This window comes from Ascidiella aspersa, chromosome 5 (genome assembly GCF_963924565.1).
Source record: "Ascidiella aspersa chromosome 5, kaAscAspe10.2, whole genome shotgun sequence".
In the NCBI taxonomy this organism is placed as follows: Eukaryota; Metazoa; Chordata; class Ascidiacea; order Phlebobranchia; family Ascidiidae; genus Ascidiella; species Ascidiella aspersa.
Window position 1 is genome coordinate 27,292,449 of NC_139451.1, and position 21,115 is coordinate 27,313,563.

The following is a 21,115-nucleotide window of genomic DNA, read 5'->3' on the forward strand; positions in this document are numbered from 1 at the left end:
TATTGTAGGGATGTCCGGAACTTTGTTTTTTTTTCGATAACCAATTTTTTTGGATTGTGGTGACAACTGACAAAATAACTAATTTGTGAAACCAAAGTGTATATGTAATTTTTCTAGGTTGTTAAGCCAAAATTTGCTTTATCCTTAAAAAAACTAAATTTCCACTGTTATTTTTGAGAAATTTTTTTTCAAAATAGAAAACGTTGTGTTGGATCGCCAATCATGGTGAAATGCACCGAATATTTAGTATCAGATTGGCACCAATACCATCTTAGTATCTGATGAGTGCCGATTCTACCACTTTGGCGGATATTACTGTGGAGCTATTATTGTACAATCATAAAAAAGACAAACATACATTAGTTTGTTAAATAATAAAGAGAGATACAACATTTACACATTATATAAACGTATTGTTCACTTTGTCGGTATTTTCACAGAGTTCTGGGCGCGGTCAAGAACTTCAAGCTGTACTACGAGGATGGGAAGCACTTTGTCGGCGAGAAACGCTTCGACAGGTAATTTAACGTAGTGAGGTGCAATTAGGCCGAAATCAGGAAGTTCCCCAGTTATCGGTAAACAGCATCTGTATAACTGCCAAGGCCATCTGACAATCGCCACCCATGTCTCATATCGATATTTACATGAATGTTATTGAAGATTTCACGGCTTTTACGTTGTGAATTATTTCAAATGGCCTAATTTATGCCATTGCTTTTTTTGCGAAATATTTTAAAACTGAACCCTTGTAACCACATTTCTAATGGGGAATTCGTTTCAGTTTAGTCTAAATGTAGGAAAACAAATTTCAGAGAAAATCCAAGTAAACAAAGTCGGGCTTTTTCGACTTAACAATTTAGCGTAGGAACTGTCGAAAAATTATATAAAAAATTACGACATTTAAAAACCCGAATGTCTTTCTACTTGTACTTTATTTTTAGGAGTTTTTCCACACAGGTTTAATCGTCTTTCTGCTGAGAAAGCACATGCGTAAATCTAAATTCTGAATCAGTGTCAGAAGCGTCATATAAACACTAAAGTTTCCATTGAAATACTACATTCCAATGTTTATCACGCATATCCATATTTCCAAGATTTGATCAAGTCAATGTCGACGTGGTGTACCAGATTTTTTTATTTTCCCAAAAGTGGCAGAACCGGCCTAACTCGCCCTTGATTTTCCAGAGTTGACAAAAGTTCGTTTGACTCAGTTAATCCCCACACCCTTGACGTACTTGTTTTTTGTGGTCATTACCTTGTAAATTATGATGCAGTGAGGTTAGAAAAATGCCTCTTGGCGCGTGGAATACCAACATTCCAGTATATCACACTTTATTTTAGCAATACTGTCAACGTCAAATCGAATAATGTAGCAAACCGCATGTTAAGCAATACAAACATATCAAACTATATAAATATGTATGATTTTAATAACAGTTCAATTGATTCCCATTTCAAGAAATTATATCACTCAGAATTATTACTGATTTGACTAAAACCCATACATTTCTAAATTATGTTTCAGTTTTTCTTTGATTTCTATATACAATCAGTTTTTATTTAATACCTTCCCAGTTTCTCTTTGATAATCAATTTTTTTGGATTCCTATATAATCAGCATAGGAGTTTTGAGGCGGCCTAATGGATTTTAATTTGCCACAATCGATTCGCCCAATGATTGCGTGAAGATTTCACAACTCACGCGATTCATTTCGCCGTAATACGTCAGGCTTGGAATGGGCACCTGTTCATTTGCAGTGTTTCATATACACTCCATTATAGCGGACCCGCCAATAATACTAGCCCTTTGCACCTGTCGAGTGCTCAGCTGTTCCCGGGCCAAAATTAAGCAATTAGAACTCGATGAGGGGCAGTGGCAGGTTTGCTTAGCTTCCTGTTGACTGCATACAGCAGCTTGCGACTTTGTATTTGAACAACTGTCGCTACTGTTTGCCCGAGATAAGACGAAATTGTCCTTAACGTGCTTTGCTCTGCATTATCATCGCGTTTTAATTAAGACATTTTTAGGTGTGCAATGTGCATGGGTCTCTTTTTGTTTGCAATCGAGGAATTGACCGGAAAGTTGAAGCAAGGATTAACATATACCGTACGATTGTTTTAATTGGGTCATTGTATTCCAATAGGGTTATGGTATTTAAATATTTTCATCTAGTCCTTCCGAAGTATAACTGCAACATCGATTATATCACACGTATAAATAGCACATCCACTGTGTTCAAAAACTCACGGATAATATTAATTATTTCGGTAGGCCTACTAGCTTTTCCGAAGACACGCGGTGTAAACTCCGTTTTATTATTAACATTCTTGCAGTTGTTCAAATGTGTCTAATAATACACGAATTGGCTTTAATGGCATACATGTCAAAACTTGTCAAAACTTTTGGTATCTTTTAAGTCGTTTCGAGGCCACACACACATTTTGACGTTTACCAAATATTTCCCGGCAGAAATGCTGTATTATCTAACACATGTCTCAGCAAACCAGGTATAGAAACGTCGGGTTTAAATTGCAAGCGGTGTATGTAATTAGTAATTACGCACAGCTAACATACCCAAGCTAAGGTACGATGGTTTGCTAGGAAAAATGAATCGTAGGCTTCCGTATTTAAACGAAAACCGAGTTATTTTATCTGCAGCGTACACGCTTTGGCGGAGGATGGCCTAATCACGATGTACGTTGAGCACCATGCACAAAACTACATCCCAAAGATGGCCCAAGAACCGGTCTACAACAGTCTTAGCAGGTACGGAGAAATAATGAGGCAAATGTTGCAATCGTTTTCTTCACAACAATGATAATTTGTAATTTTTCGTATTCGTTCATTGTAAACTATTCATCTTATTAAGATAAATTTCGGTTAAAACGGTTACATTTTTTATCGTGTTTGACTATTCAACGAATAAATAGGGGAGCTGGCTGTCGAAACGTTTCATTATATATTTGTTTTCTACTGTATGCCCCTTTCTATTTAAGGTTCGTTCAATCGTTTCTAGTATTGAGATAAGTACAAATCAACGTATTTGAAAGCTGGCGGCAGTATAATGTTAAATCTTTTATTTTTATATTCATATTTTTTTCATATCCGTTCAAATTCTTACGTGAACTGAAAAAATTAGTCAAAAAAAACTTTGTCAGAACTAAAAAACAATTGTCGTCACTTCTTCCAGATATTCCTCGATCGGAAACCGTCGTGGGGCGACAGCTGGGGCCACCCAGGGTGGGGCAAACCGGTTCACCCAACGTCGCAAGGCCAGCGCGTCGCCCGAGCCCCTAACTTACCCCGTGGGCCGGGGTTTTGAGGGCGGGGACGCCGTCGTACCCAACCTCCACGTCAGAGGCCCCTGCTATGACCCAAGGGCCCCAAGCGTAACTCCCTACGACCCAAACGCGGCCTACCACCAGCCCCCGGTGTTTCCCCTTGATAGCGAGTACGGGGTGGGGTATGTGCCCCCTGATGTGAACGCACCGGAATACCTGATGACGCAGTTCGGGGTACACGCCGACCCCTACAGCTGCTACCATGACGACGGACAACCGAGCGGAGGTAAAAATAAATCACTTCTGTATTTACCAGGTTCTTAACGGTGTTTAAATCGCTCTAACATTCTCCAACAGCTTAAAATATATTCTTCTTCTGTAGCGATAGCAGCTTTAGCAACTATGGCGATTTTTAATTGCTTAAATAGAACACTTGTGGTCTATAAAGCGATACCTCAAAAAGCGGCTTACACAAAAGGTGTTTAATAAAGACGACAGCTTAGTTCCTTATTCAAATTGTATAAAACTTAAATACAACAAAACAATTTTGTTATAACATCGTTGGTGTAAATGGAACAATAATGCCATGTACTATATAACAAGGTAATCTATTACCCCCACAAAGTAACAACACTAACTGAGGTAAAAACAAGTATACTGCCAAAGGCGCCAGTTGTCGCGTGACCTTTGACTTTAAGCAACTAATACCTCCAATTAAATTAGTTACTCTATTTGAATAAGGAACTGATAGTACAGCTTGAGCGAAATAAAACGTGCGATCCTGCAATTTTTTTTTAAGTTAGTCATAATTTATACAGGAGGCAATAAGAAGAACCTGACCCCAACTTCGTCGGATGAGCGCAAGCGCACTAAGAAGCGCGTGGCCACCGAAGGTCACGTTCTGCGCGCTCAAGGTCAACAACAAGACTACGGCGTCGAGCTGGCTCTGGAACAGGAAAAACTCTACTTGGAGCTGGCCAGTTCGGCCCGTCCGGCCAGAAGGACCAGTCAGGAACAGTTCAGCCACAGCTCTGGCTCCGACGGGCCGCTCGGGCGCCGTCTGGCCGCGGTTCCACAGGGCCCTAGGCCCGTCCCGGCACCCCGGCACCAGCAGACCGTGGCACACGTTAAACAGCTGAGGAGCGGCGCCCTTGTCACTCTGCAGGTAAAAAGTGGCGACTGCTTGCTTGGTGCTGAATGCCCCGGGAGAATTTTTCGAGTTCTTGAAGGGGAGATTTGAATGCTCGAGGGATGCGACGAACGTGTTGACAGTATTTTTTTTTTTTTGTATTCGCGACAAGCGCTTCATATTATAGAAAATAGGAAAATTTTTAAAACGTTTTGTCTTGGACAGAAGGAATTAAATTTTAATTAAATTCAGACATTTTGTTCAATTGGTATAACGTAGGACAACACCGGTTTCTGACGTAACCGATCTCTGTTTTTAAGTTGGATTTCCAAAAATGAAAACAATTATAATTGAAACCATATTGAACTGTTTATCTTTTTGACGGGACTTACCTTTTACTGTATAACAAGTTCGCACTAGATTCTATATTGCTGACACCACCCTGCCTTGTTTTCTATAGGATTGCGGTCAAGTTGAGCAGGAAGGTCGATTGCCACTGCCCCGAAGTTCCTCGTCAAGTGCATTTCCACCCCAAGGTAATCATAATTTTATTCTAATCAAGTTAAAATTCCAATTTTATTGGTTGGATCCAATCGATGTTTTTATCTTTCTCTCCGACTTTTTGCGTTTTCAAATCGTTTTATCAACACGCACTTACTCGTTTGCTTACTTGCAGGCTACGCGACAATCGCAGCGAGCCCATACCGCTTTGTGACCTACCCCAAATCATTTGCACTTACTCGTTTCCTTAGTGTTAGACCACGCTTCTAAAGCGAGTCTGTACTAATCAGCTACCTAACCCAAGATAATCGTGTTCTAATCAAGTCAAATCTACGATTTAACTGTTCATATCCCACTCGTACTGACTTTTTACTCGTTTTACTACTCGCAGGCCACGTCGGCTGCGGCGAGTCCATACCGCGCTGCCGCGTACCCCGTAATAATCTTGTTCTAAACAAGTCAAAAATCTCGATTTTATAGTTTGGAGTCAACCGAATTTCTCTTCAACTCGTTCTTTTAACTCGAACTTACGCGTTTCCTATAGACCCCGCTGCTTAAGTGCGAGTCTATACTACTCCGCTATACCTAGCCAAGGATAATTTTATTCCAATCTTTGCCGCCTACCATGATAATGTTGTTCTAATCTAGCCCAAAAACGAATTTATTAATTGGAACCAATCGCGTTTTACTACTCGCAGGCCACCCGTCGGCTGCTGCGAGTCCTTACCGCGCTGCTGCCTACCCCAAGCTCTCAACCCAAGGCGAAGGCACGAGTCTCGAGCAACTCATGGCGGTTCACAAGCACTTGGAAGACCACCCCGGCGATTTCGACCACCGCGACGATGACGTCAGCGTTACGTCATCGGGCGGCGTCAGCCACCTACGTCAGCGTTCGGAGCCGGTTGAGTTGATCTACCAGCATTCAAGGGGAAGGTATGCGGAAACTCGATTTTTTAGCGTGGTTGGAAATATTGTTCGTGATTTTATTTGTTTGTGCATTTAATATTTTTCGTAAAAATCGCATTCTGTATAATATTATCGAACGTCCCTGTTAACGTTTTCAAATTGCTGATTGCCGTCTTAACGTAAAAATATAAAAGTTTTCGCATCTAATAGGTTTCTGCTAGCAATAATAAATTAAGGTAATTATGCTTGTTTCCTTTAACGAATTACTATATTTTAAGTATTAGTAAATCCACATGTCTTTTGTACGTCTAAACATTATTTAGCTTCCTGAACGAACACCAATCGCCCTTTTGCAGAAAGTTCGTTGTGAAGTTAACTTTTTGTAAATCCTTGAACACATTAAGTGTCCATGTTGTCGAAACTGCGGCAGCGTGTTTGATATGAAACGCTTGTACGCTACAGACAAACGGTTTTAAATGGAAAATTGTGAATACAAAGCAATACTATACAACACGTATTAGTCCATTGTCGCAAATCTTAAAACAAAAAAACACAACTTTGCCCATTTACGCGCGCATTAGTTTAGGCAATTCCCGTATATCTTCAGACAAAACAACACCTCTTAGGTGGGTAAGCCGCCACCGTGATCGCAATCACGCAAAACACTAGACAACACAAACAACGCCAAGTGCGTGTTTGCTTTGCGCCGTCGACGCGCAATCAAAATTGTCCGGAAATTCGGAACTGGCGTCTCCATTCTATTTCGGCGTTTTTCTAACCCAGTAATTGGACAATATACAGGACTACTTAACATACAGCATATTGGTTGCAGGTTTTATTAAGACGTAGTAAGAATATCAAAGCCCATACAGAAGTAGGTAGCATTGTGAACATTTTGAATATTTCTTTTATTCATTTTGAGCATTTCAAAATGCTACCTACTTCTGTATGGGCTTTGATATTCTTACTACGTCTAAGCCTACTCCCGTTTACTATTATTGCAGTTATAGGGCGACAGGTTCTTCAACTCTGCTTGCAAACTGATAAAAAGGTTCCATAACGGCCTTTTACAGAGGGTTTTAAAGTGAAAACAAGTGCACTTCGAATGGCCAAGTAAAACGACTTAATAACTTGCCTGGCGCCTTTCGTTTTCCTTGCACTTAGACGCTGGTGCCTTTAGCACTCCTGGTTGGAGTCAGCGCCTGGTAAATTTCTCACCGTCGTTATAGGAACGCTAGAGAGGATTTAATGGAGAATTTAAGTAGCCAGGCCTGGCCTAATGACGCCACGCAAGCCATGCATTGCTCCCGATGGTTTTAATAGTTGGTCGTTGCGCTGTAAGCGTTGCAATAAACACTAAAATAAGTTAAACGCGTTATCCCAAGATGTGAGTAATGTCTATTCAAAGGCTGTATATCTATAGGGCCGTTAATGTAAGTAAACGAACTGCTAATAATTTATATAACTGTCGCTAAAGGTAAAAAAAGCCCATACAGAAGAAGGTATCATTTTGAACGTTTCGAATATATCTTTATTCATTTTCAACATAGATATGTAATTATAAGTACTTCTATGCGGGCTGTGATATTCTTACTATACGTATTAGTACAACCTCCAAAGATTATGCTCCTAAGTATAATTGCTTTTTAAATCTATAGCGTTTCGCGGCTTCATTGCATTTTACTGTCTGTTTAACACCTGTCACTTAAGTATAAGCACTTAACACAGCAAACCATGTCGACTTTTACCTATTATAGTTCGATGGACGGAGCCGAGCCGCGATTTCTCGATTTGCAAAACGTCCGGGATGCTCTGGGACCACGCGACGCCCTCATGCGGTTAAAAGGCGCCCAACAAGCGAGGTCGAACTACAACGAGAGGTGCGTTCAAGTTTTTTTTGGCATTTTATCTATGCAGAATTTTTTTTAAATCACACCACGTTTAGTGTGATTTTATAGAACCACTTTTTGAATTTACAACATCTGTTCCGCACTTAGTTACCCTTTTTTGACTTAAAAATTTTTTTTTTTTCATTTTTTTAAAATATTTTTGACATCTTTTTTGCCTAAACTTGAACAATTTTAAACGCAGTTGTACAATATTTTTGTTTTGTAGTTAAGTTTGGTATTGTATGGTTGTCGGTACCACTTGCTTTACCAAAATGAAACTAGTTTAAAAGGACTAATTTGCATAATTATTCGATTTAGTTTTGAAAAACAAAATTATATAATTTTAATTCATTAAACCGGACTACTTTGTCATGAAATGTCGACAGCACCGTGTTCAAACTAAACCAAACCAAAGTACAGTATATTAGTGCAGCAGCGTAACCCCACTAGATAGTAAACTGCCAAGAAAAACGAAAATCGTGGCGAAAAATTAGGCGCCGACTCGACTGCTGTTGTTACCCGGCGACTGTTTACAGTTGACATGCGCCGCGTGCTGCGGGTTCACGGTTCGATTCCCGTCCATGGCGGTTTTGACGCGTGAGCGGCGCTTCATCGGGAGCCAGACACTTTCACGCTTGAACTGAAAACGACGGAGAAATGGCTCGGATGAAATTTCGAGCGAACGCGTTTTTGCTTTGTGGTTCGCAAACATGAAGGTTTTCGTTTGCCGCTTGGCCTTAAACCTTGGGTTGTGTTTGACGAAAGATTGCTCGTGTCTGGCCCCTGTTGTTCTCTGTTGTTCAGTGCTAGGCAGATTTCTAAGAACTTTGTTTTTTTTGGTGCACTATGCACGGATCTGTAATGTAGCTTGATAATAAATTGCAAAGCCAAAAAGGTCGAGTAGATCGACAGCATCTTGATTTAAACATTTCGCTACGAGCTTGTATCATCTTCAGTTATGTGACTGGGCAGTAAATCAAAGCATAACTTATAAAAGGTGGGACGCAATTGTTATCATTCTGAGTTTCTATATGTTTTGGGTTTTGTTTATGTGAAGCGGTTCAAACTGGGCCATATAAACTTATATGTTAACTGGGTTGTTTATGACTAGCCCAGAAAGCAAATTTCAAAGCATTTTTGGTCTTGGTTTTGTGGAGAGCGCTGGTAACACAAAAACTTACTCTATTTACACATGGTCATTTTTATTTCATTTTGATATTTCGAATTTAATCTGGCTGCGGGCGCAATTCGCTAATGAACTCAACATGTTGGATTCTATCTTGTAGATTAGCGCATCTACACATCTTGACAACTTAATTCAGATAACGCATCTCACAATTCTGATGCCAGATCATATTGAAAGCGCCAAAGATCTTCCTTCGCAAGCCTCATTAAAATCTTCTTTCGTAAGCCTCACATCTTCGTTCGCGAACCTCATTTCCATGCCTCACTGCAATCAGCGCGTTTAATATCACACACGTTCAAAGAGATTTTCTTCACGCCTAACATAAGCCCACACCACCAGTTTCGGAAATGATGGCGGCAAGCGAATTTTGAGATCTTATCGCCAGCTACCAGCTTCCCTTAGCGTTTTTAAACCATATTTTGGACCCCATCCTAAACTGTGGTCCATGGACCCCTTGGGGGTCCGTGAACGAGTTTTAGGGGTCCATGAAGGCCTAATGGAAATAGTAATGCAAATATGTAGAGTAGTCATTTTTTAAAATAACTTCAATTAAAATTAAAACGGTTTTGTACTAAATTGAGACTCCATTACACTTTAACATTTTTGTGACCTAGACCGGCAGATTTTTGAAGACTATTTGTATTATGACCCCAATTTATGACTCAATTTTTTTAATTTCTCGCCTACCGTGGTCAACGCAAAGCAAAAAAGTAGGGGTCCGCGGTAAAAAAAGTTGAAGAACCCCTGACTAATATACGAATATCAAGAAAATGCTAAAGTAAGGTTGGCAAAAAGCGTGATGCCTAATTTTGAATGGCCCCTTGAAACTGACCTAAACACTTGCCTGCGGTATTTTTTCTTGAAGCTGCAAAAAGTTGTTTGCGTCTAGGATTAAGTTACACCGGCGGCAGAAATGGGTCAAAGTCGGCCTCGGAATTTACACAGCAGACCGAATAATTGGAAGGCAGACTAGAAATGTTTCCCTTAGTTTAGACGCGCAATCAATTTCTATTTCAATCCGGATCTATAATTTTCTCCAACCTTTAAATGTCAATTCAATAAAAATCTTGTTGACGTTTAAGCCGGTTGGCATGCTTTGACTCTTGAGAACATTTAAATTACAACTGAATACGTCGTTTAATCGCACTTCGACATGTTGAGGTACTCTTGTGTCATTAGCAATACATTGTAAACATTGTCACGTAAATCCCTACTGACCAGAATGATTGAGTTATGGGAAGTTCTTTACTTTATACTAATTTTGGTGCTTAATTTTTAAGTGCCGTTATTGTATAATAGGATTAAGTTACAAAGCAGACTATTTGCACAAATTTGCAACTTAAAACCAGGACCGAATGAAAATATTTTAATAAATCTTCTATTTAGACGAGTTTTGTTGGACAAAAATAACGTCGCTCTAATTATATAATTGAACAAACAAGTTGCGAAGAATTGATTTAAATCAATCACTTAATACTATAAGGACAATAGCGAGTAAAAATGCCGGGAAAATTCTCAACTCAATATATCATTTCCGTAGTTGTATAATTGTGTTGGTTGGAAAGCTACTCTTTCGTTTACTTTACATAAGAAAACAAAGCCACAGCCCTGAATACTGTTCAGTACAGCAGCAGCCACGTCTGCTCGTGGCCAATCTGGTAGACGCCCGATTTTCGTCCCTCGCTGCCAAATTCGCCATTAGGGCCAACGTGTCAACGTCGCCTCGTACGAACGCCCGCGAATAAAACAAGCGACAGGCCCTGGGCGATTAGGCCCCCCGTCTGAAGTGGCCTAATTTGTGTAAAAGCCGCGCGTTCGCCGTTCATCCGACGGGACTTGAATTTTCGCCATTTACTCCCGACGCTATCATGTTTTCGCGTCGCTGCGCATTTGAATTTGCTCGGCACTGACAGAAAATAGCATGTGAGTTTCGTACGGCGCATATGTCCCTATTGATTTGAGCGCTGGAAATGAATCGAACTGCGCTCTGAAAATTTAAAAAAATTGATTTCTGTATCTGCCAAAGACATGATTTCAGCCTATATATAGAGCGATTATAAATTGGAATTCATGATTAACTTTAAAATCAGCCCAAAAAGTAATAAAGCTGCAAAGCATTGGAAAGAATCGTTCATTTAACATTTTGTCTACACAACACAGGGATTTTTCAACAAATACTTACACTGTGTTTAAGCCATTATTATTACACCACTACAAATTGGTTAACGTTGTCAAAAAGCCCGTGATTAGTATTTTCTGTTGTTGGTGGCATCACTTTCTTGCGTTTTGTGGTATACTGCACGCTATCCCGACAACCAATCATGTCAAGTGTCACGATACTATCCCGATGGTACCAACTGACACGATACGTTTACCGTTACAGATCTGGCAGCATGGGTTCTTGTGAGTCTGGCCTGAGCATCGCGTCAAGTTTGAGCAGCGTCCCAACTGGCCCCAGTCACGACACCGCCAGCAGTTACACGGTAGGTGTTATTGTTACGTCATAGCTCATTACGTCATACAAACTTGGTGGTTTTCGATTTAGTATGGAAGGTGGTTTCGATTTAGTATACGACCATTTTAGCGTATCAAGAGTTCCAAGTTTATTTTAAGTGTAACCAATAGTTGTAATTTTTTTCAAATTGGTTTTGCACAACCTTAAAAACAAAGAAAAGCTTTATTAATTGTTCAGATGAGTGCTGCAATACGCCATCTTTTTTTTATCTCAAGCTCTTACCCTTCAACGGACAAATTTTGCAAACAAAACAATTTTTATTGCATTTAAAGCCAATTTTCCCAGGACTGGTTTTCTCAAGTTGTCGTTTAAGAATTTATGCTTGCATCATCAAAATTTGGGGAGAAATTAATTTATATCTAAGAGTTGAACACGTGTTTCTATCATAGCCAAGAAGAACAGCAACATGCCTGTATTTTGCTAAACAGCTTGACTGGGTTTAAAAGATTTGACCTGATGATTTGCCCCGATTTGTTATAATAACCAATCGCAGTGTACTTATGTCGGATACTGAGTAATATCAGCCACCTTTACGCTCAAATCCTTGTCCGAACCGCGATCCATGAATTATAAATAGCACTCTCTTGTTGCAGCACGACTCGGCAAGTCACTTGTCTTCGGAAGAGGACCGAAACACGCCATCCCCACGACATATGACAGGTGACCCAAAGCCCGTCATATCAATCTTTAGAATAGAAATATCAAAGCCCAAACGAATGTATAGCTAGCTTTTGTGTATCCTAATAATTGTAAGATAGAATAGAAGTTTTTCTTAAACGTTAATACAATGAACTCTATTTTTATTGTTAATACATGGGTTTTAATATTTTTTCTTGGTTAACTGCAACTAATAAGCTCATGCTTAAACAATATGTTTATATTTGTCTCATGTGTCCCTTTGAGCAACATGCAAACTACCTGAACAATGCTGTCGGATAAACTGTATACTGTATAGGAATAGGGAATACCTTGCAAATTGGCTAATAACATTACTTTTGTTGTCTGGTTTTTGCTGATTACACAACAAAGCGTTTCAGGTTTATTAATTTATTTTTGCATATCAAATAACTGTAACTAGTGATGCCCGCGGTCTTGGCTTTGTAAACTGGTCCCTAAAGCCTATAAGTTCGTTTTCAGTGCGAAGTAAATTGAAGTAGGTCCACAAATTTAAAACAAACTTATGCGACGATTTTACAAAACAGTATAATTATGAACAAGTGTTAATCGCGCAAAAATAAAACACACGAACTCTAACAATTTCATTCTAATGTCAACAGCAGGTCAGCACAAGAGAACAAGCGACTCTCCCATCCGCGCTCCTTCCTCTCACTCCTCTCACTCTTCTCACTCCTCCCACTCCAAAGTGACGTCACAGGTGGACGAGTCGCCCTGGAAGCAGCGCAGAGACGCCCAACAAGAAGATGAGGATAGGAAGAACAGGAGCAGATCTTCCTCTGCCAACCGCCGGAGGGCGCCATTGTCCCTGTTGAACCCGAACCACCACCACCAGGAGGCGCTGTCTTATCCAACGGAAGCGCCCCCGAGACCAGAGAAGCCGTACGAGGTGAGATTTTGCGCCTTTTCAATGTTTTGGGGGAAATAACAATGAAGTTAGTTTTTGTATTGCGTTGAGAAATTTTTGGACTTAATCGATATTTTTTGGATGTCGATTTTTTTGGGGTTTTCCTAAGGCTACGCTATGACATGTGAGCGAAGTGTTTGTGCTTTTGCAATACTTCAAACCCCTTTGTCTGCGTTTTACTTTATGATAATTTGATGGATTTTTTTTTTTTATAAAAGCGTACATAAGTTGTCTTGGTCATCGGGGATAAACAATAGTTATAAAGTCGTATTTCACGACCACAACACATTTTTGTGGTACATTCGATATTTCATGGGATTACTTTCTACGTTGCCAGCAGGTAATGAAATAGAAAACGTTAGTCTTTGAAGGGACATGTAAACAGCCAAACAACTAAAAATAGCACATAGACACAATTATATAATAGACGATGGCGATTGTCGAAAAATTCACACGAACTAGCTTTAAAACTCACACTTGGTCTTTACAAGGCACGCAACAACGCTATAGACTTTCAACAGTAACCCTACGAACCAACGCGCCATGCATTTACTTCCAGCTGTTTCGCAGATTACTCCCAGGCCTCTTAATCCGCTCCGCAAACCAATGCGGGTCCCTTCCCTTATATAAGCCGCAGTTGGGGTCTGGGCGTAACTTGGAAGCGCTAAGACAATCGCCGGAGTGCAATTAATTGCGGATTGGTCCATCGGGAATATACACTGGCAGGCATCGTCTGCACGACGCCGGCTCGGACGATTACTTGTCGTTTTTAAAGTGTAGTTGTAGAGTCAGGGAGACAGCCTACTGAGAGAATATATGTCAGATTTAAATTCAGGAATTTGATAAAAATTGAGAATAGAAGGATTTTGAAGGGACGCAATAAGGTAAAGCGGAATCTGTTCGCGTATTCGTACTTATTCAGTGAGTCGTTTGAAGTAGATTATTTTTCCGAACTATATTGGTTTTAAGATAACTTACCATATTTTTTTTTATCAATTTTAAAGCAAATGAATGTTGCCTGCTATTAGTTGTACACCACTATGTTTGAAAACAAGCATTACCTACTGGATAGTTTACTGAACCGGATTTATTGTGTATTCTGTCCTAATTCGCCTAATTTATTTTAAATATGCGTGGTCTATTTTAATGCTTAGTCAGCGATGGCGTGACATTAAACTGCAACAATTTTACCATTTAAGTTTTTATGAATGGCGGCAAAAATCGCGCCAGACAGCGGTATCCTTCCTCTGTAAACGACTTCATCGACTATATACATGACTCCTATATTTAACTCTGTGTGGGTGGAAAATTCGCTTTAGGCCTGTGCAGTGGTCGTTTTTAACTAAGCCGGTGGCTTTTTGTTAACCCGCTTACAAGTTGTAAAGGGTTTCCTATAAAATGGCCAAAAAACGTGGCCACAAGATGCGTTTCTCGATAGGTTGAAGGGAAAATAAAGCGACTTTTAGCTTGCAGACTTCCACGTTAAAGTGCTGACCTTTCCTAGGCGACAGGTTTAAGGACGAGACGTAAATTAACACCGCCGTTTAACTTTCTCGTTTATGTGTTTCCCGCAATACAATTACGGGCTCTTTGGAACGGTTTTGATCTATTTTTATTCCGGCCGGTGTGGAAGCGGTTTGTCTATAAGCGCGTAGCGGGGGAAATGTGATGGCGCTTAGGTATTTGAGTTTTGTGCTATACCAATGTATTAATCTCCAAAAATTTAAAAGAAAATGAAAGCTAAATGCGCTTATAAAAACACGGACAATAACTATATTCTGTAAAATACACAGTGGCCAAAAATAAACTGCAAGACAAAATGATAAAATCGTCGCTTTCTTGTAAGACAGCTTGCGTTTGCAAGAATCTGGTGGCTTCCCTGTCGTGCCTGTGGTGACAGACTTGGGCGAAAACCGATTCCGCTGGCATTTTGATAAGATGGGAAATTTTTCATTTGAGAAACGCGACTTTGCCGTATGGAATTTGTACCTTTTTTGGTGCTCTTTTATGTAAAACTCTTCGGCGTGCAGATTGGGAAAACACAGACATTACGAATTTTTCTCGAATCCTAAAGTTACAAATTCCTACAAATTATGTTAGCTTAACACCTCCCAATCAAATCGGTAAACGTTGATTTAAAGCATCATTTTTGGCGTATTTTATATATATTTAAAGTTTACGAGGAAAGGCTTGTTGAATTCATCTTTGACGAGTTTTCTTCTCAACTATAAATCCACCCGTTCACCCATTTTAATTTACCCGTTTCTATGCAATATTACATAACTTGGCTTACATACAGTTGTTCTAGTAGCTAGCATTTGACAAAGGCGTGTTAAAAAGCACAACGGCAGGTTTTAAATTTAACCAGGATACTTGGGCTCGCCTCTTATTGAGCAACTTTGCTGTATGTTGCGGGTCATCATCGCTTGCCAAACGTTTCTCCCAGAGTCTGCGGTTTCTGGCTCGAGATATCGGTATCACCGCAACACTTAAACTCCATGGCCTCTTTGCACTTGCTGCAAAATGTTTATCGCCGCCGGTGCAGTGTGCACCAGAAATCGCCAGACAAAACCGTCATCGGAATACAACTTTTTCTCATCTTTTTTTTAATGTTCGCATTGCTGGGCCCGGTGCTAAGCTAGGGATTCTTTTCAGCCTGTCAACGCCTCTATATTAAAACTTTTTGAAACCCTTTGCGTTTCGCTATGTGATCTACACCACTATTTTTACTGTATACACCTCACATATTAGTCATGTGCTATTTAGTGAAGGGTTTTGCTGCACATTAGTGTTGGCCATATGCTATTCAGTTAAGGTTGGTCTTGTTCATTAGAGTTGGCATTAACACGTCAAAAGTCAGACGTTAAATCAAGTCTACAACTGGCAAACTTAGTCATGTCCCGTTTGAAGACAAGTTTCGGGACATTCAAGGGGCACGTATGTAAGCCTTAAACACGGCTAAGTAAGGGAATCTATATGTAGATTCTTTATAGGATTTTGGTAAATCGTGCTCACTGCACAATCTACGTGCTCAGTCCAAACGCTTGTCTCGAAATAGGACGGCGAAATAGTTGCAACACGACGCACCAACATTGAGGTTTCTCTGTTCGTGTCGTCTGGCTTTCCCGACTCTTACGTTTGACGTGACGTTATCTAAAATCACGACGCCGCGTTGCAGTGTAATGGATATATTCGGAGATATGCTTATTCTCCCATTACTATCCGAAAGGCATCTTATCGAAAACGCCTTAAGGGTCGGTATTTTTCCTATGACCCTTATCAACATACACGTATAGAACGTAGGTGGTTGTACATCCAAGACACTCTTTAGAGCAAGAATATCATTCCCGCGTTGCTATATTGCCTCTAAAATTAGACCTAATAGTGGCGCGCGCATATCACTTGAAATCGACGTTCTATCACATTCTAACCGTTGTGTAGTGCGCTAGCCACGTTGCCTCGTTTAATCGATGCGTTATCGCCTGCTGACTGGTGTTTCATTTCTGGTTTAAGCCATTGCTGTTTAGCGAAAGTTTTTAACCTATATTTACTATAAAGAATAGACAGCTCGCTAAGCTAGCAATTGTTTCAATCAATTAATATTTACGCACCATACGACCTGGGTTCACGACATCTTTTTGTACGCAGCTTCGCGAGAGGAGAAATAGCATGGACATGTCAGTGCTGGTGGACGCTAAAGAGACGGAAATCGGACCGGTGTCTCCCACCGTAAGTACATTGCTTTCTTGGAAATGCGCTTAACTCTTCAGCGTACTGCAATTACACACTTTAAAGAGAAAGGGTTGGTGTGGCGGCCCATGCCTTTCAGATTTGAGCCGTTTGAACGGTTTAAATTTCTTTAAACAAACAATTTAAAACATGAAAAGCCTACTTTTTGTGTATTTAAATAATTAATGCGATATCGATATTACTAAAAAACGTTCTCCAATATCACAGTTTAACATTTTAAAGCTGTAATTTGGAGATCCAAAAGTTGTTTGTAGCGAGATTAGCTATGTAAAGGATAATTTAAAAGGGTCATGTGTATAGCGCAGAAACAGCCGATTTTTACACCATGCGTTTTACTTATTTAGGATTCAAAACTACGAATGCATTCACAAAAGTTGCCTTTTAAAGATTTCAAAGTGGTATCTTAAATGGTTAATTTCAAAAAATGGAATATATGCGTTGCCCCCAATTTTTGCACGGTCTTTCACGGACCTCCCATAAGCTTTCCCCGCGAGTTGTAACGAATGGCGGTTAGCCAGCATCAAATGCGCTCGTTTGAAATGCTTATCGTGACGGAATCCTAGAGGAATAGCACCGGCTAATTGTTATTCACGTGCGCGGTTTCGACATCTGCTAAGTGCACGTTGTGCCAGTTGTAATCTCCGAGACCGACTTATGCTTTAGCCTATATCTTTTTGTTCGAGTTTTTCAAACCTACCGTGGTTGCTTCGCATAAGGTCAGCTTTAACCTAATAATTGTGCGAGCTGATCCAATAGCTTCCTGTTATGACCTTCACCTGTATGCCAAAATCTTTCCTGGGATTTTGTTTTAATTAGGAAGAAAACATCCTGGAATTCTTGGATGTATTTAACATTTTTTATTTAAAAAAAAGGGAATTTTGCAATGCGCAACATAATAGTCTGTTCTGTTATTTTACGAGTATTAGTACTCTGTGTGCTCAATTAAACGATGTTTAAGTAATAGTCCCATAAAAAAAATAAAACTAAAAATAACGTTACAGTATCCCCTTTGTTATAAGGATTCCACTTTTAGTTTGGAAAAGAAAACGTCAAAAAAATTGTGAGAAATATTTAGCATTTTTACTTAATACAAAAGATATAATTCTACCGTAACATAAAGCGACACAAAAATGTAAACCTTTACATTCCGACGGTGTCTTTTATTTCTATCGGATACTGACCCAACCGGATGAAAAAATTAAAAACAAATTAATCATTCTTGTCGATGTATTTTCAAGTATTGGTACTCCGTTAGCGCATTTAAACGAGCGTTAAGCCATGGTCTTATTTTTAAACGGTGTTTTTTCCCAGAAATTTGACGCAAGTAAATAACAAATGAAATCGCTGATTTTTCTAAATTACATTTTTTAAACGCCAGACACGTCACAAGTCGGAAAGCGCAGCCATGCGAGACGAGCACCACGTCATCCGCGCCGTACGTACGCCCCCTAGCGAGCGACCCGTTAAATTGAGCAGCAGCGGCAACTTCAACGCCGGGGATTCCCCGAGCAAGGCCAAGGGCCTGCAGCGAAGGGCGACCACCGGTGACGTCAACAAACACCGGAACAATGGAACCGCGGTGGCCTCACCGTCCAGGTCGAAAAGCAACGCCAAGGATCGCTCGCCAACGCAACCGGTTAGTACCATTTTCCGGTTTGGACGGAATGACAGCTTTTGGTATTCTATTCGAATAGGGTAACTGGCTCCTTGCAGAGTCTTATCCAGTTCAGTATAATCCTTCTTTTTTTTCCTCATTTTTTCACTTTTACTTTTTCGTAGGGACGAAAAGGGAGGAAAATCGACTCGTCCGTCCAAATAAATAATTCTTCATGAAATAATCAGATTTAAAACTGATATAAAACATAACATTTCAATTTGATGCAAAAATGACTTTTTGTTACTAAGGTTCATCAAATAAATTACCTATTCGCTCCGAATACTGTAAGTGCCGTGTCCCTCGATCAAATATAAATATTTTATTGTGATAATGAAATACAAAGCCAAAATATCGAGTAGATCGAAGTCATTTTGGCTTTGAAATTCATTATCAAGCTACATTACAGATCTGTGCACCCAATAATTTATTTTACCAAATACTTTTGCTTTATTCCAGAACGACTCGTCTCCCGTTAAAAACGGCCGGTCGCCCGGCGCCACGTCACCGATCCAGCGAAGCAGAACAGTGACGTCACCGTCGACACGTCATCGCCCAGTGACGTCACCGTCCAAGGGCTCGCGTCCCAAGTGCGTGATAGCGCAGCATTACGACAAGGAACATCACTATAAGGTATGAAGTTGCTTGCAACCACAGATTTCTTAAGAACTTTATATAAACGATTTTTTTCTTAAAGCGGTTTTTTTGTTGATTTTAATTTCATTGAATGTAATGATTTTGAAAAAATATATAATATTGTTGGGCAGGAACCCCACAATTGAATGACAATTAGATTGCTATTGGGTGCAAAGTTTCTCAAATTGGACAACTTATAGAACGAGAGTTAAAACAATAATATATTTAAACGTATCTTGCCATTACTGTAAAACCCCATTTCAATCTTTCCATTTTATTCCATTTCTTCCTCTGTTCATTTTAGCCCCTTATTTCGGGCACTAGAGTTGTTTTTATGTTTGATTTAATTTTTGCTCTGTCCAAAATAAATTTTTCGTTTCTCATATTCAACTGTAGCCGTGCTGCATTACAAAAACAATAGTTAAAAAAAAAACAGTTGCCATTTTGAGTTGGAAAGTTATTGTAAAAACTTTTTTGATCTCCGTTTAGTTTATTCATAGGTTTAAATTTCAAAAAGTAATTTGCCGTAACCGTGAAAGTTGGATTTGATGTATTATAACTAAACTCCGCTATTTTAGCTCCGTTCCTTACAAATTATGGGTAAATTTTTGTGAGATAATTTTTTTCCGAATCCTTTCGAATACCAAAACGCATTTTTAATAACCCGTTGCTCAAGTTGTTATGGTTCAAACAAGCCTTATTTCGTGCCTTCCCATGCAAAAACCGCAAGCACCGGCGTCGGTATACGCTAGTAATTGTAGACCTTGGCTGACCAGAACCCAGTTATTACACGTTGTCAGTAGCAACCGCGCACAAAAGTCGGTTGCGTTGCCGAAAAAGGAAAAGTTGTGTTTCGCTTCTGAGGTGTGTCGACGTTTGTACAGGTCACGACTGCCATGTGAAATTGGACCTTTCAACATAAATACGATTGATTTTTGAAGTGTGGGGTTGCCCGGACGGTAAACGATCTGGCTATTATGATTATTTAAACGCTCTGGCTAATATGATTATTTCGGGGTAGAAATTCCTGCCTTAAGCATTTTTTCCACTATGGGGAAATCTGTACTTTGTAGAATTTTTTTAACGTAATTTTTTTTCAACTATTTAAATGATAATAGATTTTTCCGATTATTATTGCAGTTCTGGCACCCATAACTTAACATAATGTAAACCTATATGCCCTCTTGTAATTTAATGAGTTATTGCATTTTTTCTTGCAAGTTTTGATAAAATTTTCAGATATAAACAATTGTCAGCCGATTTACAAAAATTTAAAACAGATATGTCTACATCAACTGTCTAACCCCTCAGTGGTCGTCCTTTGAACTCTAAAACCATGTTTCTATATGGTAATATAGACAAACACACTGCTTTATTTCCCACAACAAATCGCGAAATAAAGACACATTGCGGCAATTCGCCTTTGCAACTTTCCCGTCAAAAGCGCCGCAGCTTAATAGCAGGCTCGGAATGATTATTTATAAAAGCGGCGGCCCCGTTTGTGTTTGTTTTCTCTGCGGGCTTCGCACCTGGTCTCGAAATGATCCCGGTGTTTCTTGTGTTTACAGTCGCACACCTACCGTGGTCTACAGTGGTGCGAGTACTGCGGCAACTTTATGTGGGGCATCATCATGCAGGGCGTGCAGTGCATCGGTGAGTGTTGTGCGTGATTTTATCTCTGCTAAAATTTGTCGTTTTTGTTGTCGACCGCAAATGAAGGTAAATTGTGATGGTCGTGACCTTTTTTTGTTTGTTTTTTCGTGGGCTACGTTGTCACAATTTTGTATTTGCGTTTTTTTGTGCCATATAAGAAAAACTAAGTTACCATAATAAAATTTGCAACAATAACCCTTAACTTTAGAAAACAAAATGCATCATATTTAATTTTTACACAAACCATACAAGGATAAAATTCGGTGAAATTATTTACTTCGCTCGATACGTTTTTTCACTGGTATTAAGTGCTGTAAACAAGTCATTTAAAAATAACTAAAGTCACAGGAAGTCTTTTGCACAAAATAACAAGTCAAATCCCAGTCAAAGTCATCAGTTGGCCAAATGAAGTCCTGTCAAGAGCTATAAGTA

At 39.6% G+C, this 21,115-nt stretch overlaps 1 protein-coding gene across 1 annotated transcript in view; it reads left to right on the forward strand.

Annotated features, from left to right (window-relative positions):
• LOC146145715 (uncharacterized) overlaps nt 1-21,115 on the forward strand; it is a 71,447-nt gene that overhangs the window by 43,016 nt on the left and 7,316 nt on the right. Inside the window, exons 4-17 of the mRNA XM_083389672.1 lie at nt 441-518; nt 2,660-2,767; nt 3,192-3,568; nt 4,101-4,447; nt 4,872-4,947; nt 5,611-5,845; nt 7,576-7,698; nt 11,277-11,376; nt 12,002-12,068; nt 12,686-12,972; nt 16,639-16,719; nt 18,119-18,376; nt 18,854-19,027; nt 20,599-20,683. Of these exons, the coding sequence (XP_083245798.1) occupies nt 441-518; nt 2,660-2,767; nt 3,192-3,568; nt 4,101-4,447; nt 4,872-4,947; nt 5,611-5,845; nt 7,576-7,698; nt 11,277-11,376; nt 12,002-12,068; nt 12,686-12,972; nt 16,639-16,719; nt 18,119-18,376; nt 18,854-19,027; nt 20,599-20,683 (2,396 nt within the window). The remainder of the gene's footprint in view (nt 1-440; nt 519-2,659; nt 2,768-3,191; nt 3,569-4,100; nt 4,448-4,871; nt 4,948-5,610; nt 5,846-7,575; nt 7,699-11,276; nt 11,377-12,001; nt 12,069-12,685; nt 12,973-16,638; nt 16,720-18,118; nt 18,377-18,853; nt 19,028-20,598; nt 20,684-21,115) is intronic.